The sequence below is a fragment of the Bos mutus genome, chromosome 22 (assembly GCF_027580195.1).
Source record: "Bos mutus isolate GX-2022 chromosome 22, NWIPB_WYAK_1.1, whole genome shotgun sequence".
In the NCBI taxonomy this organism is placed as follows: domain Eukaryota; kingdom Metazoa; phylum Chordata; class Mammalia; order Artiodactyla; family Bovidae; genus Bos; species Bos mutus.
Window position 1 is genome coordinate 67,692,343 of NC_091638.1, and position 26,186 is coordinate 67,718,528.

Sequence of the window (26,186 nt, forward strand, 5' to 3'; positions counted from 1 at the left end):
AAAAAAAATCTGTGAACCATCTGCCACGCACGCGGGTGGAGGTGGGGGCAGTGGGATGCTGGTTTCGTCTGACTCCCACCAGAGCCAGTCATCACCTTTCCCTCGGTTCAGGCTCTTACTGTCCCTCACGGAGTTCACACCGAGGAACCTCACCTGCCCTGCTCAGGGGACAAGGCTCCCAGGAGGCGGGTGCTCTGAGAAACCGGGCCTCTCTCTCTCCACGTAGACAACAGGAGCCTGCGATGCCCCCAGACCCTGCCGCGCCCGTCCTGGCTGTGAGCAGAGCGATTCTTGTAGCACTGGGACTGGGAGAGGCCACGGTGACTGAGCCTCTAAAACACCTCCCAACTCTTACCCAGAAGCCAGCCTTGCAGAGGATAAGGTGTGACATTTAACAGCCACAGCCAGGACTGGTACGACCATGCCAGGAGCGGCTGGGGGAGGCGAGGGTGAGAAAGCGCACCAGCTGGCTTCTCTGGCTGGCTGGGGCCCAGCATGGGCCGGAGCTGCCTTAGAGGAGCCGGGCCAGTTCCCTCCCTGCGTCTCTGTCATCTGTGTCACCTACGACCAGGTCTCACCTGGCAGAAGCCAGACCCTAAGCCACCTCTGAGGGGCCTTGCTCACCTCCACATTCCAGGTGAGTGAATGAAATGAGTTCACTTAATCATCGCAAGACATCCTATGAAGCAAAGATGTTTTGGTCAAACAAATGGCAGAACTAAAGCCCAGAGAGGTTCAGTGGCCGCCTGAGGTCACCCAGATGACGACGGAGCCGGAGGGCAGTGTCGCCATGCTCCGTCTGGCACCGCCTGTCCTCTTCCCAGGTTTGACCCTGGAACCTGCACCAGGACCAAGGGGAAGAATAAGGAGGAGCTTTATTTAATATTAAAGTTGGGGAGGGATCAGAGGGGAGACCGCCTTCACTTGGTGATGGTGTTCCTGCAGAGAGAGGAGGAGAGTGAGGCTGCAGAGCAGCTGTGACCTGCCCCCCACCGCACGCGGGCACCACGCCGCCCCACTCACGCGTTCATGCTCTTGCCGCTGCCGCTGAGCACGATGTACGGGGTCTTCTGGGCCTTCTGCTTCTCCTGGAGCAGAGCCACGGTGCCCAGGGGCGTGTCACTGGAGCTCATCTTCTTCAGGAGCTGTGGGTTGGGGCCAGTCAGCATGGCAGTCTGACTGTGCCTCAGTCCCCCCGACCCCACACCCTCAGAGGCCACGGCCACGTCCCCGTGGGCACCCACCGCCTCCTCGTCCAGCTTCTTCATCCGCCGCTCCGTCTTCATTTTGCCGGAGCCCTTTCCATGGAAGCGGTGGGACAGCTGCCGGAAAGCCTGCGACCCGGGCAAAACACCGTTAGAGCCACCGGAGCCCGCGGGGCAGGGAAGGGCGGTGGCTCCCCAGTCCCAGCTGAGCCGAGGTGGGGGTGGTGCGGCTGGGAAGGGGCTGGAAGATGGCCCCGGGCCTGGCACCCTCTGGGAGCCCCCGAAGAGAGGGAAGGATGTGCAAGGGGGCAGCAAACCCCAAGAATGTGGGCAGAGAAAGGCGAACAGCTGCCACCAGCTGAGAGCTCGGGGGGCTGCTGGGAAGGGGGCAGGCAAGCAAAGACGCCCTCCTGCCAGGCCTGCAAGGGGGGACCGCTGTGCCCCCAAGCAATGGACACCACAGTCCCCTGGCCCAGACTCCAGGGCGCGGCCCCGCTCACCTCCTTGGGTGTGAGCTTCCGGCCCGTCTCGTCCACATACTCGATCTTCACGTCGGGTTTATAGCCGTCCTTCTCCTTGAAGTCCTGGGTGAAGCCGCGGTACTCCTCCCGCCGGCTGTACTTGTCATCGATGGCCCTGTGGGAGACACATGGGGCCTCAGCGCTGCCCCCCCGACCCAGGCTCCCGGCGGCGTGGCCCCGGTGGGCCCGCACTCACATCTTGTCCTCGATGCAGTACACGGCCGACGGCAGGGACTTGTTGGGCGCCTTCACCCGGGCCACCTTCTGCACTGTTGTCTCCAGCAGCCCTGGGGGGTGGAATCTGTGAGAGCCAGGCTGCCCAGCGCCCCCAACAGCAAGGTGGCCCCTGGGGGACCCTCCAAGCTGTGCTATGGGAAGGGAGAGACATCAGTCCCCTCGTGCAGACAAAGGAAACGGAGACCCAAGAGAAGTCAGGCGCCTGTCCAGGGCCACTGGCTCAGTACACAGCAGGGCTGCGATCCTAACGTCAAGGTCTCTGTGCCACCGCCTGGACTGCGGCCACTCCACCCACTCCCCGCAGAGGAGAGGCCGAGCCTCCGGGGCAGTGGTGCCTGGTGGGGCACATATGGGCGCAGGCACTGAGGATGGGGGAGGCGGCAAAGGCCAGCAGCCACTGCGACTGCTGGGCCCGGGGCGGGGGGAGGAAGGGGGCAGGGGGCTGGAGGGCAGCAGCTGCCTGGCCCGCCTTCTGCCGCGGCTCCCAGGCCACTGCGGGGCAGCCCGAGCCCCTTACCTTTGTTCTGACACAGGAGCAGGGCGGCCGCCAGCCCTCTATTCACGATGGGCTCCTCATCCAGGATGGTGGTGGAGGAGGCAGAGAACTGGGGGGGCGGAGCACACAATGATGGGGGTGCTAAGTGGGCTACCCTCCTGCCCGACAGTCACCCCTCCCAGGACCGTGGTCCTTGCTGTGCACCAGGCCCTGCGCGACGAGATGCCTCATTTAATTCACAACACCCAACGAGGTCCATATACCCCATTTATGCAGGAGGAGCCCAGGGCTCTGAGACATGGCAGCCCCATGGCGGGGAGGGCAGAGCTGAGCCCCCAGCCCAGCGCCCACCCCTCCAGGCCCCTGCACCTGGCAGCGCCCCCCGGCCCCCACCCCGGCTCCTCGCCCTCCTCACGTCTTGCTGCTGCTTCTCCTCGTCCAGGTTGACGGTGCTCCAGCCCATGTTCTCCTCCCCGTCAGACTCGGAGCCGCCGTTGGCTGAGCGCTCCTCATCCCGTTCAAAGTCCTGAAGGAGGGATGACCAGGCTCAGTCCAGGCCCTGGCGAGCCCGTCCCCCTTGAGCACTGAGGCTTGTCCCTGAGGACTGGCAGGGCCGCCATGCCCGGTGCCCAAGAGCAGAGCAGGCCCGGGGAGTGTGCGGGGGGTGGGCTGCCCGAGGACCCACCATGAGCTCTTCCTGGTCCTCCCGGTTGCCGGCCAGCCCGTAGGTGGGGATCTCCCCTAGAGTGCGGCAGAACTCAGACGTGGCATTGAACACGATGGCCCCCTTCCGCTCTGGGTCCTCCTCCTCCCAGCCCCGCTGCCGAGACTCCAGCCTCTTGACGATCTCCACCACCTGGGGGAGGGAGCAGCTGTGGGCAAACCCAGAAGTTTCTAGGGGGTTGCCATGGAGACCCAGGAACCACCCCCGCCACCCTCCCTGGCGGCAGAACAGCATGCCATTCCCACTGCCCACAGCGGACCAGACTGCGCTTTCCTCTTCCCTGACCCCTGGTCTGCTCTGCACGATCTCGCTCCATTGCTCCGAAGTCGGCGATGGCTCCCCACTGCCCTCTGAATTAATATACAGAATCTGGCACGGCCCCTTGTGACCAAGCCTCTGTTGCTCCTCCTCCTCCACTCACTCTCGCACCCCGCGCCTTCCTTCTCCCACCCCTCCTCCACCCACTCCTCCCCGAACAGACTTGGCTCAGGACTCAAGTAAACATCCCTCCCCCTGGAACCCCGGCTCTGCACAGGCTGGATGCTCCATGGATCTGCCCCCTGCTTCCAGAGCTGAACCACCAGCCACCCACCCTGCCGCCCCACTTCTCACAGCCGACGCCTGACCTTGCGCCCACCACAGGCCACCCCACCTGGCAGGGCTCCGAGGGCCGCCAGAACTCTGCTCCCGACACCATGCCCGTCCTGTGTAACTCCCACCAGCACACAGGGACTGTCTAGGATCTTCCCCCCTTTTCCCTCTTTTATTTTTGGCTGCTGGGCATATGGGATCTTAGTTCTCAGACCAGGGATCGAACCAGCACCCCCTGAGGGAAAGCATGGAGTGTTAGCCACTGGACCATCAGGGAAGACCCTCTCTGCTCTTCGAAGAATCCTCTTGCAACACCACAGCCTTCCTGCTCTGCCCCTGACAGCAAACTCGTCAGAGAAGTTTCCAGTCTCCGTGTCCACCTCTGCACTCCTTTCCTTACATGACATCACATTTTTAAATAAACGTCATCCTACACATAAAAAGGTTACTTGTAACACACGCGTATGCCTTTAAAAATCACCGCCACCAAACAAACAGCATGTCCCCATGACCTGGCTAAACAGCATTATGAACACCCTTTCAGGCCCCACAGGCCTCCTCCCCACATAGCTGCGGTCACGATTCACGGCCTTTCCTTCACAGTTTAGCACGTAAAGACCCACCCATGAACAGTCTGTTGTTCTGTTATGCGATTTTCAAACATTACGTAATCGGAAGCACACTGTCTAATCCTATGTTTTCAAGTATACGCATCTGTTTTACAGTCAGTCTTGATGTAAGCGGCTCCAGTTGAACAGCTCTTCCCCACAGAATCCCGTCCCGAGCTGTGACCGTACCGCGGTGGAGTTCTCCAGTGCACCAAAGACAGCCTCTCCCCGGACCAAGAACCCGACACGAGCATTCACACGGGGTGCGGTCCGCTGAGACACGCGACCTCACTCTGCAAGGTTCATCAGTGTCCCCCCACTGATGAGACTCCTTTACAGGCCCCTGCCAAGTGTGGACAAGAACTCTGGCTGCCCCACGTCCTCATGGACACCTGACATTATCAAGCCTGACACTTCTGCCAAGTGAGGCGGGCGGGACCTGATCTATCGTGTCAGCTCGCCCTTCCTCCACTGCTACCCAGGCTGGGCCTCACCTTGTGGTTCAGGGGTCATGCACCCTTGCACCTCTGTGAACTGCCCTTCTGCACGTGGACAAGTATCTTCTCCATTTGGCCTATCTTTTTACATTCTTCACGACATCTTTTTCTTTTTTTTTTGCTGTGCCACAAGGCAGGTGGGATCTTAGTTCCCTGGCCAGGGATCAAACCAGAACCCTGTGCAATGAAAGTGGGGTGTCCTAACCACTGGACCACCAGGAAGTTCCCTTCATGGTATCTTTAAAATAAAACTAACTTTTTAAATGAAAATCAAGTTTTTAATTTCTAAGTAGTTAAATGCTGCACACAAGGTGAATATATTTGACACCACAGAACCATATACCTAAAAATGGGTAAGATGATAAATCCTATGGGTATTTTAACACACTTAAAAAGAACCTCTACCATAGTCATAAACAAAATTCTTCACACTTTTCTCAAATATTATGTTTTTAAGTTCTTAACCTTTTAAGTGAATTTCTGCACAAGGTGTGAGGTACAAACCGCATTTCACATTTTTTCAAATAGATAACTGATTGTCCTGATACCGCTTATCGAGCTGAGCTCCTTTTACACTGGGCCACGTCGTGTCCTATGGCAGGAGTCTGTTTCTGGGGTGTGGGGGCCACATTTAATGCCCCCAATATCACAGGGCCTCAATTACAACTGTCTAAAGACTTGAAAGTGGCTTCCCAGTGGCTCGGTGGTAAAAAATCTGCCTCTCAAGTAGGAAGTGCGGGTTCGATCTCTAGGTTGGGAAGAACCCCTAGAGAAGGAAATGGCACCCCACTTCCGTATCCTTGCCTGGGAAATTCCATGGGCAGAGGAGCCTGGTGGGCTATGGTCCACATGGTCGCCAAAGAATCGGACTTGACTTAGCGGCTGAACAACCAAAAGACTAGGAATCTATTACAGCAAATCCCACCACCTGATTAGTCTGAGGGTCTTGGCTATTTGGGGCCCTTTGATCTTCTGTGTAAATTTTAGAATCACCTTGCCAGGTTCTACAAAAACCTACTGGGATTTCTACTGGAACTGCGAGGATACAGACATCTTTACATTACTTTTATCCATTAATATGGTTGTTATGGACATGCTGTGTCCCCCCCAAAAACATCTGTACATTGAAGCCCTTGCCTCCAGTGTGGCTGTACCTGGAGACAGGGCCTTTTTTAAAGAGATAATAAAGGTCAAATGAGGCCCTAAGAGTAGGCCCGAATCTAATAAGCTGGTGTCCTTGTAAGAAGGACAGACGCACCAGGGAATTACACCCAAAGGCCATGTGAGGACACCGTGAAAAGACGGCCACCTACAGGCCAAGGACAGAGGCCTCGAAAGGCAGCAAACCTGCCAACATCCTGACCTTGGACTTGAAGCTTCCAGAAGTGCTGGAATACACTGCTGCTGTTTCAGCCACCCGGTCTGCGGTATTTCGTTATGGCAGCCCTGGGTAACTGAAACAACATGTCCTGCTTAATCCCTTTCAAAAACGGACTACAGTTTTCCTCCTAGAGATCTTGCATGTCTCCATTCCTTTTAACTTTGTTGCTAAGCTCATTATTCATTATCCATAATGCCTTCTATTGTTCGTCCGTGTTACTTCATTATCTATACTGCTTTCGTGAATGGTCTCTTTTTAAAATTACATTCTCCATCTCTTGCTGGCGTACAGAACAGAGTCAACTCTCACCTACTAATCTCCTGTCCAGCAACCTTGCTAACACCTGCATGATCTGGCCCCCGTTTCCTACCACCCCACCGAGCCAACCTTGGACGGGAGCATCAGTGACCTCCGTGCTGGCTGACCCCACGGTCAGTTCCCCTCCTCCGGATATCAGAACTCTCCCGAATCTGCGTCACCACCACTCACACCTTCCCTCCAGACGGGTCTTCACGTGGTTTCCAGGACAGCAGCTCTCCTCTCCGTCCTCGCCTTACCTTCTCTTCCTTATCTACATTCACTCCCGGTGATCCCATCCAGTCCTCTGGTATAAACCCCATCTACACACTGACTTCCATGCTTCCATCTCAGTCTCTCCCAAGTATACATATGAAGTTCAAGGTCATACATCCAACTGTCTATTCAATAACAATCACCTCCAATGAGGAGACATCTCAAACCAAACTCAACCGAAAGCAAACACTCACTTTCTTGCCCACACTCGTTCCTACCCTAGTCTACCCCATTTCAGAAAATGGCCCAGCCAGTAGAAAATCCAACCTTGATGAATCCCACTGGGTCACATAACTGGCATGATCCTTTCAGCCATAAGCTCTTGACTCTGGAACATAACTTTTAAATATAAACGCTATACCTCATTAACTACAAAAAAGGAAAAACTTCCCTCACCTCATGCCCTCTTCAGCTACTGACCCATTTCCTCATTCTCCTTAGGGCAGGGCTGGGCAAACTGTACCCCCCACCCCACGCTAGTACATTAAGTCGCAACGGCGCTCGGCTCCGCCCCCGGCTACCCGAGCTGCAGGCAGAGCCCTGAGCCTCAGATCTTTTCTTCCTGGCCCGTGAACAAAGCGCGCCCACTCCTGGGCTAAGGAATCGTCCCAATGCCCCTCCTCCTCCAGTCCCAGCTCTTCTCAACCCTCTCGAAGCTACTGTCTCCACAGTGGCGTTGTCTCCACCAGGGCCAAATCTGATCTGCCCCTCAATACGGTTTGAAGATGCTCCCTCCCTCTCCTTGAAACCCTTCCCTGGCTTCAGGAAGGCCTCAGTCCGGTGGCTCCCTGCTGCTCTACCCGCACGGTGGGCACCCTGGGTTTGCTGCTGCAGCCTGTCTCCGGCCCCACAGTCTCTCTTACTGGGAGGTGCAGGGTTAAAGTGCGGGCTCTGGAGCCAGGCTGTGCTCGGCCACCTCCCAGTCACGTGATCTTGGGCAACCTGCCTACCACCTCTGTACCTCAGTTTTCTCATCTATAAAAAGGAGGTAACAGAGCCTTCTTCCTAGTGCTGCTGGAGGATTAAGTGAATCCACACACAAAGCATTAAGCGGTGCCTGGCACCCATCAGTGCTCCGAGAGGGCCAGCAATGACCACGGCCTCAAGGCCCCACTCAACTCTCCACCTCAGCTCACACCATCATTCCCTTCCTCCGCTCCAGCCCACCTGGTCCTCACACATTCTAAGTCATCTCGCCAAAGGACATCTGCTGTCCCCATGGCCTGAGTGCCTGGCACTCTGAGTCTGGGCAAGGCAGACTCCACTATGTCATTTCAGTCTCAGCTCAAAAGGCACCCCCTGAAAGGCCTTCCCGAACACCGGACCTAAGAGACCAACCTCCGGTCGCTCCCGTGTTGTCTGCACAGACGTCACAGCAGAGACCACTCAGCTTGCTCGTGTTCACAGGTTCACTGCCACTTCTGCCCCATGAAACTCAGAGGAGCCCTTGGCTGTCCTTTCCCCCAGTGACCTCCCAGCCCTAGGATGACGCCTCACTCTCAGCGAGGCAACAACACACACCCCAGCAGGAAAGAAAATGGAAACAACAAACCGCTAAAGCACCCCACAGTGAAAACATGGCAGAAACCCAGAAACCCACCAGTCACACGACGTTCAACAAAAAGGGGGTGCAAACCAGAATACGGGGACCGCCTATGACGGCATGGGACTGCGTGCCCGAGGACAAGCGACCACAGGCACACCTGTCACACCGGCCCCAGCGCCCGCCCGCGCCCGACCCCTGGAGCCCCTCACCTTCTCGCCGCTGTCTCGGAGTTGCTGCAGCTGCCGCAGGCGGCGCCCCTTCTCCAGCTGCTTCTGCAGCTCCAGCTCTGCCTCGTCCTCCTCCAGCACCTCTGGGGACCCAGACTGCAGCGCGGCGCCCTCCTCTGGGGGAGACACAGGAGACGCCCACTCAGACCACCGCCGGCTCCTGCCCAGGCCCTTCGGGTCCCCCACCCCACAGGCCGGGCCCTCACCCTCATCGCTGATGTCCATGTTCTCCACGCGGGTGTCATCTGACGGTGGCGGCTGAGGCATGGGCTCCTTCTCCCCCTCCTCTTGGGGCTCCTCGTCCGCCTCAGGCACCCGGCGCCGCCCCCGGCCCCGCAGTCTGTGGGCAGAGGCTTCTCTGTGAGGCTGGCTCTAGGGCCGGCCCAGCTCCCACACCCAGCCGTCTCCCAGCCCACCTGGAACCGAAGTCCCCATCCTGAGTCTGGTCCCCAAGTGGCAGCAGGTCATCGGCCCGCATGATCACCTCCTTCTCCTTCTTGCGGATCTTCTTCACCCTCCGCTTGGTCTTTTTAAAGGTCACCTGAAAGGAGAAGAAGGTGGGAGAGACGTGAGGGCGAAGCGAGGCAGCAGCACAAGCCCATGGGAGTGCACGCTGCTTGCTGCTACGCAGCAGTTCACACACGAGTGAGACGAGAGTAACCGTCATCCCATCTGTGAGATGAGGACAACTAAGGCAGCAAGAGATCAAGTGCCTTGTGCAAAGTCACCAGCTCCTAAGCAGGAGAGCCAGGACAGTGAAATCCCGGAGTCTGGTTCCAGAGTCTTGCTCTCAACCACACAGGCAAGCAACCTACTGAGCCTGAGGTCTACCTGCATGTCCACACAGCACCCCGAAGGTGACACCCTACAGAACAACCGCTTACCAGACCACCACCAACCCTTGGAACAGTCCCCGTGAGGTGGCTCCTGCCACCCCCATTTCAGAGGAGCCTCAGGCTCACAGCTAAATGACACCCCAGGCACAGGATGGCAATGTGGCAGAACCTGCACACCAGCTCAGGGGCACCTGGCTCACAGTCCTTGTTCTGTCTGCACTGACTGCCTCCCCGCAGCACCCCGACGGGGCTGCCGGTTACTGCTCATCCACAGGGACCACGTACCACGCGATTACCCGATCCCCCTTCTAGTGCCTTCTGGCAGCCTGTGGCCCCTGAGGAGAGGAAGGGGCAGGTCTGGGCGGAGACCTCAGGACTCACCATCTCCTCTGGCGTGAGGTACTCGGAGGCAAGTCGTGGTCCGACCGTGCTCAGGGACTGGGCCTGCAGCCGCAGCTTGGCACGGATCTCCTCTAGCTCCCGCTCCCGGAGGCCATCAGCCACGCCGCCCTGCTCCAGTCGGAAGGACTGCGGCCGCTCGCCTTCGAGTTCCTCGTCGTACTTGGACAGGATAGAGCGAGGTTTGTGCTGCAAGGCAAGAGGGACAGGTTGGAATGCAGTCTGGCTCCTGAAAAACCACAGAGCCACCATCTCCTCCCAAACCAGCCACCCGCCGCCAAGACCCCCTGCCCGGTGCCCACACTGCCCGCCTGCCTGGGCCAAGTCGTCCACGCTCTCGTCCTCCACGTACGGCAGGTAGTCGGGCTTCTTCTTGCGCAGCTCCACGTTTTTCTCCGCCCGCTCCTTGTCCAACAGGTTCACGTTGACCAGCACATCCTCCTCCTCCTGCAGCACTCCTGCAGACACAGTGGAGAAGGCGGGGCGGGTCACGCGCCCTCCACCCAGCAGGGCCTGGGCCCCCAGCCAGAGTGCCCCAGTGCAACCCACCTTTGTCCTTGAGGGTGAGGATCACCGTCTCCCCCTCGCGGAAGGAGTCGATGGCATGTTCCACAGTGAGGCCCTGCAGGTCCCGGGCGCTGTACAGGTCCTAGAGGCGGAGCAGAAAGTGCAGCCCAGTCTGGACCCCGCCCAGGGATCCCAGCACCTGGGACAGCAGCCTCCCCGGCCCCTCCCCGCGGCTACCGCAGCCCCACCTGCCGTCTCTGCTCGAACTCCTCCTCCACCAGGGTGCTGACACCAAACTCCTGGTCCATCTCCTCCAGCAGCTTGGCCTACGGGATAGGGATGGGGCGGTGACCCATGACCTCAGGCTGTTCTGGATCACCGGAGGACTTGGGGCCTTACTAAGTGGGGATGCAAAAAGCACAGACCTAAACAAGCAAGCCTCTGGGAACCCAATGCAGGCGCCACTGAGCACAGGCCTCCCACTGCTCTGAGGCCCCGCCTCACGGCCCCACAGCCCATCTGCGGCCCCCCAGCCATCAGGCCACCAGAGGGAGAGTGACCCCCAGCACCTCACCCTCTTCTCTGCCAAGTCCTTCTCCTTTTGAAGCTGCCGGCTCCTCTCGATCCAGGCTGCGGTGTCATCCAGCCAGGGGTCGTCCTCCCCCAGGGTCTTAATCTTCCTGAAGACAGAGGAGAAAGATGCTCTGGGGAACCAGCTCCTGCTCCCCCAACCCCGACTCCAGATGTCCTGGGTGCCTCCTCAGACCCTGCCTGAGCCCACCTGGCGGGGACCCTCACCCCAGTTTTTGGTTCAGGATGCGCTTTTCTTTGGCAGCTGCCAGCTTCTCTCGTAGCTCCTCTCGCTGTCGCAAGGCCATGGGGTTGATGACATCGGCGGTCACGGGCTCCTCCTTGGTGCCCGCCTCTGGAAGGGAGGCCCAGGCGTGAGGCTATGCCTGCCCAAGGCTGGTGGGGAAAGGAGGGAGCCACTCACGCTGCCCCGTCCCACTCAGGGGCCAGAGAAGCCAGAAGCAGGGGAAGAATCCTCTGCCTCCTAACTCCCAGGCAACCCCACACTCCCACATCACCCCTACAAAAAGATGGGACCCTCCATGCCTTCCAAAGCCCCTCTGGTCATACTTTAAAAAAAACAAACTAAAACAAAAAAAAAAAACCAACGTGCACAGCGCAGATGAGTTTGCAGCGCTGTGCGCATCTCTTGGCCCCTTTAACGCTACCTCGCAGCCATACTGAGGCTGCCACGCTGACTGCTCAAGCTTAAAGAAGCAGCCGAGTCCCAGACCCATCACAGGAGCAAGGAAGCCCCAGGCCCGCAGCCAGCACCCACGCAGGACCACTGAGTGGTGCTGACCTGCACTCCAACCCCACTTTCTTCAAAAATCCCTCCAGACAGCCTCGCTCCTTGACCCCAAATGCCCTCCCTCCCACCACCCTCAGCCCCACACTCACCCTTCTTGACGGCATTGACCTCCAAGGGTTTCAGCCCCAACTTTGCCCGGAGTTTACTGAGGACAAGAGATACAAGTGTTATGAGCTGTCCAAGAAATGGGGGCACCAAATGCACTTCTGTACAAAGAGGGGGAGAAAACAGGAGGGGACTGAGTGGTCCGAAGGGTCTCAAATCTATGCCCTGACCCAGCAGTGGGAAGAGCACTGGCCTCCCAATCAGGCGGAAGGCCTGGCCTGCCCCCTAGCCGGGGCAAGGCCAGCCTCTCCTCGGCCTCAGAGTCCACTTTGGGAACTCGGATGGTTGGCTGGGATGATTTACATGACGCTTCCCACTTCAATCAGAACGTGTACTACGCAAAAGCCTCCCCAGACAGCTACCCCAGAAGCTGCTTGTCCCAGAAGAAAACACAGAAATGAAAAGGAGACAGGACTTACTTGGTCTCCTCGATGCTGAGTGACGAGGCATCGCCTGAGCTAGTTTTGGAGCTGGCAGCTGGAACAAGAAGCAGCAAGGCTCAGGAGCGGAGCACTGGGCCCAGGAGCCGCAGCCCTGGCTCCAGGTGCAGGGCCAAGATGAGGTCAGCACCTGGGCCTGCTTCCTCCCTGCCAGGAGCTCCTTCCACCCGAGTCCCAGGCTCTGAGAATGCTGCTTCTCCCCACACCTTCCTTTCCTGATCCAAAGGGTCCAGCTTTCTACGTCCTTCACTTTGCCACCTCTCCACTTTTGCATATCCTGTGCTTTCAACCTACACTGCCCTCTCTGGCCTCAGGCTGTTAACAAAATCCTATCAGACCCCACTTCCTCCCTGGAGTCCTGCTCCGTTACTGATCAGCATGAACTGCTCTCCTCTGCACAACACGGCCACAGTCATTTCTGGACCTGCTTCTCCTCACAGGGTAGGGACCGTCTTGGCAGCATAACTACGCCCTCTGTGTAATTCATGCAGTGAAGAAATATACTTTATTGGAGCCTCTTCTGTGATGCTGCTGAAATCACTGAGGTAAAAGAGCATTTAGGACATCCTCTACTCACCTCACAAAGAGCAAGTGACTTCACTGAACACCACATGCAGAAGTCAGATTCCGACTCAGATGGAGCTGCCCCCACCAGGCGCCACCACAGCTCATCGTTCCAGCATGTTCACCTCACAACCTACCTCTGTACCTCTTATTCCACTTGAACTCTGAACCCCAACCACTCCAGGCTCTCTCCAAGATCACCAGCATCCTTATTTCAAAACCCCAAGGATTCTTTTCAGCTCTGGTTTTCATCTGGTCTCCAGTAGTGTGTGACACAGATGAGCACTCCCACAGATCCCCTGACACGACATTCTACGGTTTTCCTGCTTTGGGGGATAGCCTACCTCCTTTTTTCGTGGCCTCCTGCTCAGCCTTCTACTAAAACACTGGCATTTATCAGGTTCTGCTACCACCCCTGGCTTCCTACTCCTAGTCTCTCCGTGGACTTCATATGCCACCTAAACACTCATGATTCCCAAACTGCTCTATCCAGCCCAAGCCCTGGGTTTCTCCATGCACATCAAATTCAACACTCTCCAAAACAGAATTCAGTTGTCTCCCTCCAAAAATCTGTTTCTCTTCCAAACTCCTGAAGTTCAGTCGACTGGACTGGGCATGCGTGCTTCAGTCAATTCAGTTGTGTCCAAATCTTTGAGACCCTATGGACTGTAGCTCTCCAGGCTCCTCTGTCTACAGGATTCTCCAGGCAAGAATACTGGAGTGAGATGCCATGCCCTCCTCCAGGGGATCTTCCCCACCCAGGGAAAGAACCCGTGTCTCTTTTGTTTTCTGCAGAGCAGGCAGATTCTTTACCACTGAACCACCAGGATAACATCAGTAGAGATCACTACCACTCAACTAACTGCTCAAGTCAAAATTCAAGGCGCACCCTCAATTCCTTCTTCTCTTTCCAGCTCTCATCCAAACGCTAAGCTCCATCACCTCCTCCTCCAAAACACCTCTCCAATCTGTCCACGTTTCTCCATCCCATGGCTAATGCGTCCGTGCAGGCCACCATCAGCCTTCATCTCACCTCCAGTCTCTACTGCCCTTCTCCCAGTTCTCAACACAGTGATCTTTGCAAAATATGAATGTGATCAACTCACTCGTCAGTTCAAATTCATGGCTTCATCTCAAAACAAGTTTCAATTTCTTAACAGGGCCTATACGGCCCTTAGTGTTCGGAACCGGGTCTCTCTTACAGACTGCTGTCTCTGCTATGAACTCTACACAACTTTGACAACACGTTTGTTCTTGCCTCTGCCCATGCTGCCATCGCTTCATTCATTCAACACATTCAGGGAGGGCTCGTGATATGCCAATTGAGGAAAACAAAGAAAATCTCTACCCTCAAGACAGTTTAACAGAGAAAGACAATCTTCAGTCCCAAATAGCCACAGAAAGACCCTTTAAAGAGTGCTGACGAAAAAGCCAGGGGATGCCTCGGCCTGATGCGCTCGGCCTCCATACCCAGAGCCCACATACCCGGGGCACCTCCGGTCGCCCCGCCCCCTGCACAGGCCCCTCACCGGCCTCGTAGCCATCATCCCGCTTCTCCCGTTTCACGCGCCGCTCGGAGGGCTCTGTCTGGCTGCGCTCCCGCCCGTGCGTGCTGCTGCGGGCCTCATTTTCGGCCCCGCGCCGCCCGCTCCCGCGCTCGCTCCCACGCTCTCGGCTTCGCTTCCGTCGTTCGCCGCCGCTGCTGCCGCCGCCGCTGCTCCGATGCTTGTGTTTTTTGTGCTCCCGGTGCCTAGGCGGCTGTTCGGTAGCGCCCCCGGTGCTGGCCGCTGCTGTAGTTCCTGCCGCCTCCTTTTCCCCGCGGTGCTTCTTTGACGACCCCATGCTGATCTGTCCACCCCGAGCCCGGCCGCCGCCGAGCCCCGACGACGCAAAATGGGAACACTTCCGGGTCGCCCGACAGCCGGTGTCCTGTTGCCGGAAACCAAGAGCGGCTGCTTCCGTCGTTTGCCTCGGAGCCCGCCCCAAAGGCTCATGGGAAGGCCGGGATCTGAACCCGCCTGCGCAGTCGCAGCCAGCAGAGCCTGGGTAGCGGTCTTTAAGCCGGTGGGTCGACTGCGCGTGCGCGCCTCAAGGTTCGCGACTGGGTCTGGGGAAGACTGTATCCCAGAATGGGACCTAGGGACCATCCAAGCCAGGATCGCCAGAGCTGGAAGCCCCTTCCCGGTTTCCCTCCGTTTTCACACCCTCAATTTCGGATATTCACTGGATCACGGACTCTCCCTGGGCAGCGCCCACCTCTCCAGTAGGCGTCCTCCTAGTGTACTGCCTGGGGTCGTGGCTCCATCAGGTGTTAAACGACTTAGCATGTTCTCCTCCAGAGACCCCCAGCTCCACAGTCCAGCTTCCTTCCAACTCCTACATCTAGTATTGTCTGCCAACGCTGCCTTGCCACGCTCCTTGGATTGGGTTTTTTAACCTGAGCTCTGTGACTGCCCCGGAGGTCGAGTTGAGCTTCTGTGTATCTGTAAACCCCCTGAAATTGAATGCAAAAATTGGCACATCCGTGTGTGTGTGAGCTTTTCTTTTCCTTTGAGGAGACTGTAACTTGTAGTTACTTAAGTGTAAAAGCTCAGTTCACACAATTCCTCCTGACACCCCCACTTGCCAGTTGCTCGATCTGCCAGCCCATCTGTTAGCGTGTGATTTTGCGCCCTCTTAAAGGCCCGCCCCCTCCCCCACAGGACTGGGCGTTCCCAAAGGCGGAAGGCATTCTGTCCTGTTCACTCTTGAATTTCCAGGACCCAGCATTGGTAGGCGTTGCAGCTGTTGCTCTTGGGAGATGCCCCACTCACTCCTCTGGGCAGAGATAGAGCCCTTTGTACTGGGCGGGGGCCGTCGGAACAGCCAGAGTTCCTGGGGGATGTGAGCACAAGCCAAGCGTGCTGCGTACCCACCTGTCACTGCCTGCTCCCAACCCACAACCACTTCCCACCACCGCCAGAAATCCCACACTGTATTTTCCACAAAGCATTTAATTTTTCTCTCAGGGACTCAACTCTTGGTCTGGATTTGGGGCGAAGTGCTGGTCAGCCTGGCTGCCAGTGGGTTCCATCTTTGGAGGACTCTGAGAAGAGGGCTCCATTCTCGCCCCCACTGACCTGTGGCTCCTTAAAGATGAAGACACAGATAGAGACCACTGGGCTCTGCAACTCCCCACCCCCATAACCAAGGAGACCAGGGCTGTAGGGGGGGCAAGGCCTTCATCACCAATGTCGGTGGTTTCAAATGTGGCTCTTACACTCTGAGACCCTGAGCGGGAGACTACCCCCGCCCCCCAAGCCTGATAACCTCTGCTCTGCACCAAGTTGTTCTGAAGTGTAAGCGTTCTGTGGGGAAATAACCTTGGCCCTTCCTTTCTCAAGTGATGTTGAGGACAGGGCCTGGGGACGGCCCTGCTGACTGCGAAAGCTAGACTGAGTCCTTCTGGCCAGGGAGTGGACAGGGCAGGACGGAAGTCTAAATTCAGGGTGGACCCATGCGGCTGCGGGGGAGGCCCCTGGGCAGGCAGCAGCTGAGTGAGACCCCGCGGGGCAGGCGGCAGCTGAGCAAGACCCCGTGGGGCAGGGTGCTGGTGGCCTATCTCCCCACAGCTGGGCCTCACCTGTGCCTCCTGGGGGCGCCCTCCATGTCCCTCTTGCCCGCCTTGGCCAGCAGCTGCTCCTCATCCAGTCCCAGTGCCGACAGCACCTGGGAGAAGCGCCGGGTCACGTTGAGCCGGGCGTTGGCCTGAGGAGAAAGCAGAGGGGTCCCCTCTCTCACCTGGGCTGCCCCGAGCACACAGTGAGACTCTGATTACTGAGGGGGTCCCAGGGCTTTTCAAGGGTCCAAACTGAGGGGGCCCCTCCCGCCTCATCTCCCTACCCTCTCGGCCGGTGAGAAGCTCTGCTCTCAGGGAGCCCACACACTTGCCCAGGTGCCAGCCTCACCTGCATGGCCTGCTGGAACAGGTAGGGCCGGGCCTGCACCCGATGCTGGATGCCTTGCAGCTCTGCCTGGTACTCAACAAAGCGCTGTCGCTCCTGGCGCCTGAGGGAAGATGGGCCTCTGGGCAGCTGACCGTGGACTCGCACCATCCCCACTGATGAGCCCTCACTAAGGACTTCCTGTTTGTCCTCCCGCCCTTAGCTTTACAAAGTCATTTCATTTCCGTCTTCGGCTGGGATTCCCCCTGACGTGAATGGAGTGAGAATCATCTGCCACCGTTTTGTCCATGACACGCCTGAGGCTCAGGAGGGACAAGGGACTTGAGGTTGCACAGTTGGGAAGTGAGGGGCTGAGCACGGAGCCTGGGTTGGCAGACCGTGCCAGGCTCGCCCATCCTCCCAGCCATCCCCGAGGAAGAGGGGCCAGCACTGGCTTCTGAGCAGCTGGACGTCTGTGTGCACAGCCCTGCCTTCCCCGCGTCCACCCCTGCACCCTCTCTGCCTGTGAGGAGAAGCTGTGACTGTTGGCTGTGGCTTTGGGCAAGATCACGCTCTGGACCCTGGGTTCAGTACGAGCTTGCCAGAATTCTCTGTGCTTCTTGTAAGCCAATAGTTTAGAAAATGGGACAGTGGAACTAAAGAAATGTATTGCAAATGAAGAATTGATGCTTTTGAACTGTGGTGCTGGGGAAGACTCTTGAGAGTCCCTTGAACAGCAAGGAGATCAAACCAATCAATCCTAAAGGAAGTCAACCCTGAATATTCACTGAAAGGACTGATGCTGAAGCTGAAGCTCCAATACTTTGGCCACCTGATGTGAAGAGCCAACTCATTGGAAAAGACCCTGATGTTGGGGAAGATTGAGGGCAGAAGGAGGAGGGAACAACAGAGGATGAGATGGTTGGATGGCATCGCCCACCCAATGGATATGAGTTGAGCAGACTCCAGAAGATAGTGAAGGACAAAGGAGCCTGGAGTACTGCAGTCCATGAGGTTGCAAAGAGTCGGACACAACTTAGCGAGTGAAAATCAACAACAAACTGCAAGAGAAAGAACACATCCCAGAAAGATCCAGATTCCACTGGAGAAGCACGATCCCATGTACAAAAACGCAGTTGGTGCACTTGTCAGAAATCTGTCGGCTCTACAAGCTGCGAGTCCTGGCCGTGAGTGAGAAGGGTCCTCTGACCGCGTCACACGTGGGACCAGGCATCCTTCTGCCGAGCACACAAGAGAGGGCGAGGGTTGTGGCAGCAGCACTCAGAGACAGGGCAGGAGGGGAGAGGCACACAAGACTCAGCCTCTGCTGGGAGCCTCTGGCAAATGTGCGGGGCCCCACGGGAAAGCACACTGGCTTGCTGGGCCAGGACCCTTGGCTATGCACCAGGTAAAGAAACTTTCTCCATTCAAGAAAAAGATGGACTTGAAAACCATGACCGGAAACAGAAGTCACTGCGAAGAAGAGTCTTCAATATTCAAGGGGGGATTTTACAGCAGTTTCAAGGAGCAGAGGTGGGGGAAGCCTGAGCTATATCTCTGTCTTGCCCGTGATGTCGCGTACACTTTTCCTGTGTGGTTCTTGAGGCTATTTCTGTTAGAATTGAAAGGAAACTCATGTCTTGGAGCTCTAAGTGAGAAAGGAAGTCGTGTTAGTGGGCTTTTGCCCTATTATCTCAGAATAAAAGGAAAGTTTGGAGCTTCCCTGCTACAGGGCAATGCCTTTTGTGCCCTCCCTCCTAGGAAGAGCAGAATCTTGCATGCAGCACAGAGCTAAGGTCAAGGGCTGAAAGCACTGAGACACCCTCCATGGGAAATATCTGCTCCCAAGTAGAAAATGAAAGGATTGTGTTTGGAACACTCCTCTCACTGACCCCTGCCACTGGAGTGGGAGACTTCCTCTTCCTGCCTTGTGAGAAAAAAAAGGTGAACTTGAAGTCCAGCAGGGAGAAGGCATCTCCCGGTTCACTGATCAAGGATTTCCTCATTGGCAAAGTTGGGGGTGATATGGCTGAGCCTCAAAGAGTAGGTGATCGGAGCCCCACTGGATCCTCAGTGGCCCCATCGCAGGGTAGAAACCCCCTGGTCTCTGAGCAGTACCCCACTCCCCTTGACCTAGTGCTTCTCCCCAGATGGAAGGGCTGCCTTGGTGCCAGCTGCACCCTAGAGGTGCTCAGTGTCAGTGGCATCAGTGATCATATTTCTTTGAGTTATCTGGTTCACCAGCTTGGGCTTTGCGGGGAAGATCCTGGTATACTATATCTGGAGACTGGGCATTTGGGCCCTTCATGGTGGCCAAATGGCTGCCTGGGTTGGAATCCCAGCACTGATGCTCACCTGTGACTTTTGACAAATTATTTAAGCTCTTGGAGCTTCTTTCATGTGTAAAATTATGGGAGTGGTGATAATACCTACTCTTATGAGTCCAAAAAAGATTTGCTTTTAAATCTTAATTTGCTTTTTTATGATCAAAACATAAGAAGAAAATGAAATGGATGACTCTGCCCCTGACCACGAACAACTGTCTCTAGGACTCAGACCATAGGCACTATTCACATTCTCCACCAACTATCCCTGTAATACATGAATTTTTATAGTATGCACACCTGGCATCTGAAATCAGAAAACAAGATTTGAAAGTGTGATGATGCATGTAGAACAATTCAAACTTGAGCCTTTGACAGCTGTTGGGATGGTTATTATTAGCCAGGTGACCTTGAGAATTCCCTGGCTGTCCAGTTGTTACGCTGTCCAGCTGTCCACGCTTCCACTGCAGGGACCTGGGTTCAATCCCTGGCCAGGGAACTAAGATCCCGCATACCACAAGGTGAAGCCAAAAAATAAATAAATAACAGGGTGACCTTGTCCCAGCCCCTTTTCCTCCTGGGCTTCAGTGTCTTCATCTGTAAAGTGGCCCAACCTGCCTACCTGGCAGGGAGGATGGTCCTGGGGGCTCAGCCCCATGGGTGGGTTGAGGACAGGGTCTCCTTGGTCCTTCTGTCTGACACTTAGCACCACCTCCCTGCGCTCTCCCCTCCAGGCCCCCCACAACCCTGGGTTTCCTACCTCAGCTCCTCCAGCTTGCGCTGGGCAGCCCCTGGCCCCCGGCTCCCTCTGGGTGCGTAGGCTGCCAGGCAGCGAGCCACCTGATGCTGTACTCGCTGCTCCCGGGCCCGCCGCACCTCGGCCTGCTGCTGCTCCTCCCGCTGCTGCAGCTCCCAGGCCCGCAGCAGGTTTCTTGGGTGAGGGGAGAGGAAAAGCAGAGGGGTAGGAGAAGTCTGCAGGGAACAGGAGCCTCATGGAGGCCCAGGGGTAGATAGGGGCCTACGGGGACCTAGAAGGAGAGATTTCCACAGTCCAGAGAGCCAGGGGCCTAGGGAATGGGGTTTGTCATGGAAGTCGAATTGAATGGAGGCTGCCTCTGGGAGCTCAGCCCTCGGGCCCAGCTCAGGCCTTTCTCAACTCTTCCTGGAAGCCTTCTGCCTATTCCAGCCAGTGGTGTGCCCCAACTCTGACCGTCTTCAGCCTTGTGGAGCTTGGCACACATACCCGTGACCTCACCTTCCCCTTGCAAAGCAGCTTTCCTTGACAGAAGGGCCCAGATCTTTCTTTCTCTCACCCCACATCTAGTAGGAGCTAGAGTAATGCCTGTTGGTTTGAGGGACAGACAGATGAATGAATGGGAAAGAGAAAGAAACGGTGAGAGGATCCGTGCGTGTAATGGATGAATGGTGTGGATGGTTGAATAGACAGAACCTAGTCCACCTGAAACACCCTTCCCCCAGGTCTGATGATCAGTTCTTCTTGCCAATCAGGTCTTTGCTCAAAGGTCAGAGAAAGTGAGACCTTAGCACCCCATCTACCTCCCAGAGATTTTCCATCTCTAGCTCTACGTTTTGTTCATTTCTTTATTGATTATCCTTCTTTCCAAGTAGAATGTAAGCCTCATGAGAGCAGGATTCCTTGTCTGTCCTCTTCACCGCCAGTGTATCCCAAGCACATAGAACAGTGCCTAACATAGATGGAAACTCAATTTGGGTGAGTTCATGCATAATTGTTGTCACGGAAACTCAATATGGGTGAGTTCATGCATAATTGTTGTCATTCTCTCCCTGAGTTGTGTCTGACTGTTTGTGACCCCTTGGACTGCAGCACACCGGGCTCTTCTGTCCTTCACTATCTTCAGATTTTTTGCAAATTCATGTCCATTGAGAAGTGACACCACCATCTAACCATCTCATCTTCTGCTGCCCACTTCTCCTTTTGCCTTCAATCTTTCCTAGCATCAGGGTCTTTTCCAATGAATTGGTTCTTTGCATCAAGTGGCCAGAATATTGGAGTTTCAGATTCAACATCAGTCCTTCCAGTAAAGACCATGAATCATAGTCAGATAGAAAGATGGAGAGGTAGACAAACAGAAGGGTAAATGCAAACATACACTCAGCACAGGTTTATTGAGCACCAACTCTGTGCAGACCCTTTTAGGGCACCAGATGGGGGCTGTTATCAAAAAGATCCGGCAACTTCCCTGGAGGAGCCTTCACATTGTGCAAAGGGATAGACAGATAGCCCAGCACCTTCCCAAGGGATCTGGGCTTTGTCCTTGGGGTGCTGGGGAGCATGGGAAGATCTCGAGCAGAGATGACAGGGGGAGACTCATAGGGTGCTATCAGAATGCTGAATGGATCTCACCCCACACTTCTAACTGGTCACCAAGGCCCACTAAGCCAGCCTCCAAATATCCTTTCAGATAAAACATTCTCTCTTCACTCACATGACCACCTGGTTCAAGCCTTTGCCTAGATATTGCCAGCAGCTCCCACCCCGTTCTTCCCTCCTGCTCCCACTGTCTCTGTTCAAGCCCCAAGGATAGTAACGATCTAACTCTTCTGCCATTGTCCCTTTTCCCCCCATCTGTCTCCTTTTCCAGCTGACTTTGAGCTTCTTAGGGATGAAACCAAGTCTTTTTACCTTTATATCCTGAGTACCCGTGAGCAGATACCCGATGTATGTTGCATTAATCACTTAACTAATACATTAATGAATGGGTAGAAGTGAGTGAGAAGTGTCTTATGTCAATAAACAGCTGGCCAAGGGGATGGATGGATGGATGGATGGATGGATGACTGGATGATCAGAAGGACTAGTGAGTGGATAAATGAAGGGATGAATGAGAGGATGAATGGATGAGTGTCTCTTGGAGAACTAGCTCCTTCTCTAGTCCCTGTGCTTTGCTCCCACCCTCCTTCTTCTCCACCTCACCTGGTGGCCTCCTGTCGTTTGTGGAAGGTGCGGTTAGGGAAGTTTGCAAACAGAAAAGTCTCATCATCTCCCAAGGGGTGGGCCTTCCTGCTCCAGTTGGAGGCCTGAACAGCAGCCCGCAAAGACTTCCAGGGCTGTTTCTCGGGGCCTGTCCACAGAGGGACAAGTCAGGGACTATTGATCCTCCTGTCCCCTTGGGCAATCCCTCCCCGCACCTGAAGCCCAGCCTGGCCGTGTCTGAACACCTGGCCCAGGTCACTGGCTCCGGCCCCTCTCCACGCTGTGTGACTTTGTGGGGAACCTGGGCTTTGAACCCCAGGACTCACCACAGTCCAACTCCTGCTGCAGCTTCCTCTGCAGCTTCTCCAGGTCCCACGGCCCCTCCAGCTCCTTGGCCCTTGGCTTCCTCCTCTGTGGTTCTCGGAGGTTGGTGGAGCTGGAAACACTCTCCAGGCGCCGCACTTCACTCTCGTCCCAGGCCTCCTCACCAGAATTCCGCCCCTTTCTTCGAGAACTGGTCCTCCTTCTCCAGGGGGCCCGGTGTTCCCCGTCCTCAGCCTCCTCTGTGGCCTCTGAAAACTGCTCCTCCTCCAAGATCAACCCCCTCCTGGGGAGCTGGGGCAGTTCCCCTGGAATCAGACCCCTCTCAGCTTCCTCGGCTCCCAGGCCTTCCGGCTCAGACTCCTCGGGCTCCAACCCGGACCCTGAGGACTTCCTGGGCGACTGCAAGCCTCCCTCCCCGGACGGCTCCAGCTCCTGGCTGGTCCCCCTGCCCGGAGGGATGGAGGTGCAGCTGCAGGCCCTGAGCTGCTGTCTCCTCTCCAGGTTCGGCTCCTCTGTCTTCCAGCAGAAGCTGTGGGCCTCTGGGAGGGCGGGCGTGGACTTGCGCCGGGACTTGTGGTGATGGACCGCCAGGGGCAAGGGCAGGGCCTGGTGGCCAGGGGCCAAGACAGAGCTCGGCTGATGCAGGGCCCGGCCATCTGTGGTGAAGCTCTCCCAGGCCCACTGGAAGGGGAAGGAGGGTTTCCGAGGAGAAGAGGGGACGACACTGAGGAGGGAGAGGGCAGGAGGCAGGGGTCAGGGCCCAAACTCTGGCCCCCAGCGGGGCCTGGCCCCCTGCATCCCTCTCGGCCCTCCACAGCCACTTACTCCTCAGCTTCCGAAGAGCTTTGCCCCTTCTTGTTCCGGCCTCTGAGCCTCCGGTCCTTCTTTGGTGTCTGCCCCGCGCTCCGAGACCTCTGCTTCTGGGCATGGATAACACCATCACCGCTCCCAAGACTCCTCTGGGCGAAGGTAGGAGAGGAGGCCTAGCTCTGAGCCAGTCGCCCAGGGGACAGTCCTATGCACCCCTGCTGTTACCCTGGGAACTGACAGATCACGGGAACTGACAGATCACGACCTGAATTATTAATATTAAAATAGCAACAGTGGGTTTCCCTGGCAGTCTAGCGGTTAAGAGTCCGCTTGCCAGTGCAGGGAACCCGGCTTTGAGCCCTGATCCAGGAACATCCCACGTGCTGCAGAGCCACTGTACCTGTGGGCCACAACTAAGGAGCCTGCGCTCTGGAGCCCATGAGCCGCAACGTCTGAGCCCGCACGGCGCAACTACTGGTGCTTGAACACCTGGAGCCTGTGCTGCGCAACCAGAGAAGCCTCTGTGATAAGAAGCCCGAGCTCCACAAGGAAGAGCAGCCCCTGCTCACTGTAACTAGAGAAAGTCCACCTGCAGCAACAAAGACCCAGAGCAGCCAAAAATAAGTAAATAAATCTTAAAAAGCAACAGTGCTATTCACTGAGCACCTGCTGCATGCCCAGGACTTTCTTGCATTAACTCACTTAACCTTCCTTCCCAAGGACCCTATGGGGCTTCCCAGGGGGCTCTAGTCATCAAGAATCTACCTGCCAATGCAGGAAACGCAAGAGGTGTGGGTTTGATCCCTGGGTCGGGAAGATGCCCTGGAGAAGGAAATGCCAACCTGCTCCAGTATGATTGCCTGGAAAATTCCACAGACAGAGGAGCCTGGCAGGCTACGGTCCATGGGGCCTCAGAGAGTCAGGCTTGACTGAGCCATTGAAGTCACACAGGCCCGCACGCACACACACAAGCACACACACACACACAAGGATGCTATGAGGTCCCTGCTCACTCTCACCCACATCATGCAGATGAGAACACTGAGGCTCAGAGAGGTGAAGTCCCTTGACTAAAGTCACACAGCCGGGAAGCAGGGCCAGGAGCTAACGTGTGGACTGTCCTAGAGCCCAGATTTGCCCCCTTTGCTCTGGGCTGCCTCTGGGCCCTGGACAGCTCTTCTCAGTGCCCCAGAGGGCTCTGGCCTTGCAAAGCCAAGGAAGGAAAAGCTCATCATTTTTCCTGAAACCCAAATCCTCCCAATTTGCCAAAACTGCCCCATCAGAAACCTGGGAGTCATAACTAGGCATCATCCTCCCCTTCACCCCACGTCCCTGCCCGTCTCGGACCTCCCTGACTCTCTCCTGGGCCTTGGCTCCAATCTTGTGGCCTCCCTCAACCTTGACCTCCCACCCCAGAGAGCCAGTCTGCCTCTGGGCGGTTGGCAGTCCCCCCGCGGGGCCCCCTCTCACCTGCTTAGCGTAAGGGGTGCTTGAGAGAAGCTTGAGCAGACCTGTGGCGGTCCCCGGAGCCTGCTGCCGTGTGTCATGCCCAGGTCTCCCGGAAGAAGTCCTGACCAACTGTTGGTGGGCGTTTAGCATATTGGTTTCTTGCCCCATCCCCCACCCCCATCTGCCAACCTTGGAACTGCCCAGCCCACCATCTCTATGGCAACCAGTCCTCAGCCTGTCTCAAGGGCTCTGGCAAAAGCAGACCAGGAAGGCTCTAGGTAAGGCCAGCTTCCTTCCAGAGGGGAGAGTTCGGCAGGACGCTGAGGAAGAGTCCAGGCCCGGGAGTCCAGAGATCAGGCCAAGTCCTGCCTCTGCAGGGCTCCCTATGGTCTCGGTATAATCCCCCTACCCTTGCTCAGCCTGTATTTCTCCATCTCTCAAAGGAATCTCTGGACTCTCCATCCCAAAGGGTCTTCACACCCTGTGAAGAAGCAGATAGTACCTGCCGCGTCCCTCTCCCTCTATCTGCCTCCTGGTTAAAAAAAAAAAAAAGGTATCTATCTCATTATAATTAAAAATAAAAAAATCTTTTGGCCATGCCACATGTGGGATCATAATTCCTCTACCAAGAATTGACTTCCCTGGTGGTTCAGATGGTAAAGAATCCGCTTGCAATGCAGGAGGCCTGGGTTCAATCCCTGAGTTGGAAAGATCCCCGGGAGAAGGGAATGGCTACTCACTCCAGTATTCTTGCCTGGGAAATCCCATGGACAGAGGAGCCTGGAGGGCTACAGTCCATGGGGCCGCAGAGTCAGACACGACCAAGTGACTAACATGTTCACTTTCTTCAAAGATCGAACCTGTCTGTACCCCCTGCATGGGAGCACAGAGCCTTAACCACTGGGCAGACAGGGAAGTGCCCTCATTGTAATTTTAACTGAGTTGTGCTGATTACTTCTTTGACCCGCTCTTCATTACTTTTTTGCCTCTGGGCTCATCCTGTGAGCTGCTTGTTTCTGTTCATGGCCGCGTATTATGCTTCTGGGCTTTTCTTTTTTAACTTGTGCAGGAGCTCTGTATTCACTAGATTGCAACCAGCTGTCTGTCAATATTATCTGAGGGCCTTTGTGGAACAGAAATCCTTAATTTTTTTCATTTTTTAAATTGAAAATTCAATTTAAAAGTTACATTGTAATTCAACTTAAATTTTCAGTTGAGTTACAGTGTGTTAATTACTGCTGTACAGCTAAGCGACTCAGTTTTACATGTGTATATCTGTCCTCTTTCATATTCTTTTCCATTATGGTTTACCACAGGACATTGAATATAGTTTCCTGTGCTACATAGTAGGAGCTTGTTGCTTATACATTCTATACATACCAGTTTGCATCCGTTAGTCCTAAACTTCCAATCCAACCCTCTCCCATCCTCCTCCCCCTTGGCAACAAGCAGTCTGTTCTCTGCGTCCCTGATTTGGAGAAATCCTGAATTTTGATGTAGTCAGATCCATAAAGGTTTTGCATGAGGGTTTGCCTTTTGAATGTCTTAAGTCCTTACCCTAC

The 26,186-nt window shown here is 55.9% G+C and overlaps 2 protein-coding genes across 2 annotated transcripts; both read right to left on the reverse strand.

The window, feature by feature from the left end:
- Positions 1 to 858: 858 nt before the first annotated feature.
- Positions 859 to 14,746, reverse strand: SART1 (spliceosome associated factor 1, recruiter of U4/U6.U5 tri-snRNP). Its single transcript, XM_070360030.1, has 20 exons — positions 14,368 to 14,746; positions 12,254 to 12,311; positions 11,819 to 11,874; positions 11,147 to 11,273; positions 10,923 to 11,028; positions 10,597 to 10,674; positions 10,391 to 10,490; positions 10,157 to 10,299; positions 9,824 to 10,030; positions 9,023 to 9,147; positions 8,813 to 8,946; positions 8,589 to 8,722; positions 3,145 to 3,315; positions 2,875 to 2,985; positions 2,481 to 2,568; positions 1,923 to 2,013; positions 1,706 to 1,841; positions 1,245 to 1,334; positions 1,024 to 1,145; positions 859 to 939 (listed from the first exon to the last, which is right to left on the reverse strand). Exons 1-20 carry the CDS (start codon positions 14,678 to 14,680, stop codon positions 921 to 923), a joined length of 2,409 nt encoding a protein of 802 aa, XP_070216131.1. The 5' UTR covers positions 14,681 to 14,746; the 3' UTR covers positions 859 to 920.
- Positions 14,747 to 15,802: 1,056 nt separating this feature from the next.
- TSGA10IP (testis specific 10 interacting protein) lies at positions 15,803 to 23,525 on the reverse strand. Its single transcript, XM_070359376.1, has 6 exons — positions 23,191 to 23,525; positions 22,042 to 22,189; positions 19,846 to 20,016; positions 16,786 to 16,885; positions 16,461 to 16,585; positions 15,803 to 15,966 (listed from the first exon to the last, which is right to left on the reverse strand). The coding sequence occupies exons 1-6, from the start codon at positions 23,303 to 23,305 to the stop codon at positions 15,843 to 15,845; spliced, it is 783 nt and encodes a 260-aa protein (XP_070215477.1). The 5' UTR covers positions 23,306 to 23,525; the 3' UTR covers positions 15,803 to 15,842.
- Positions 23,526 to 26,186: the final 2,661 nt, after the last annotated feature.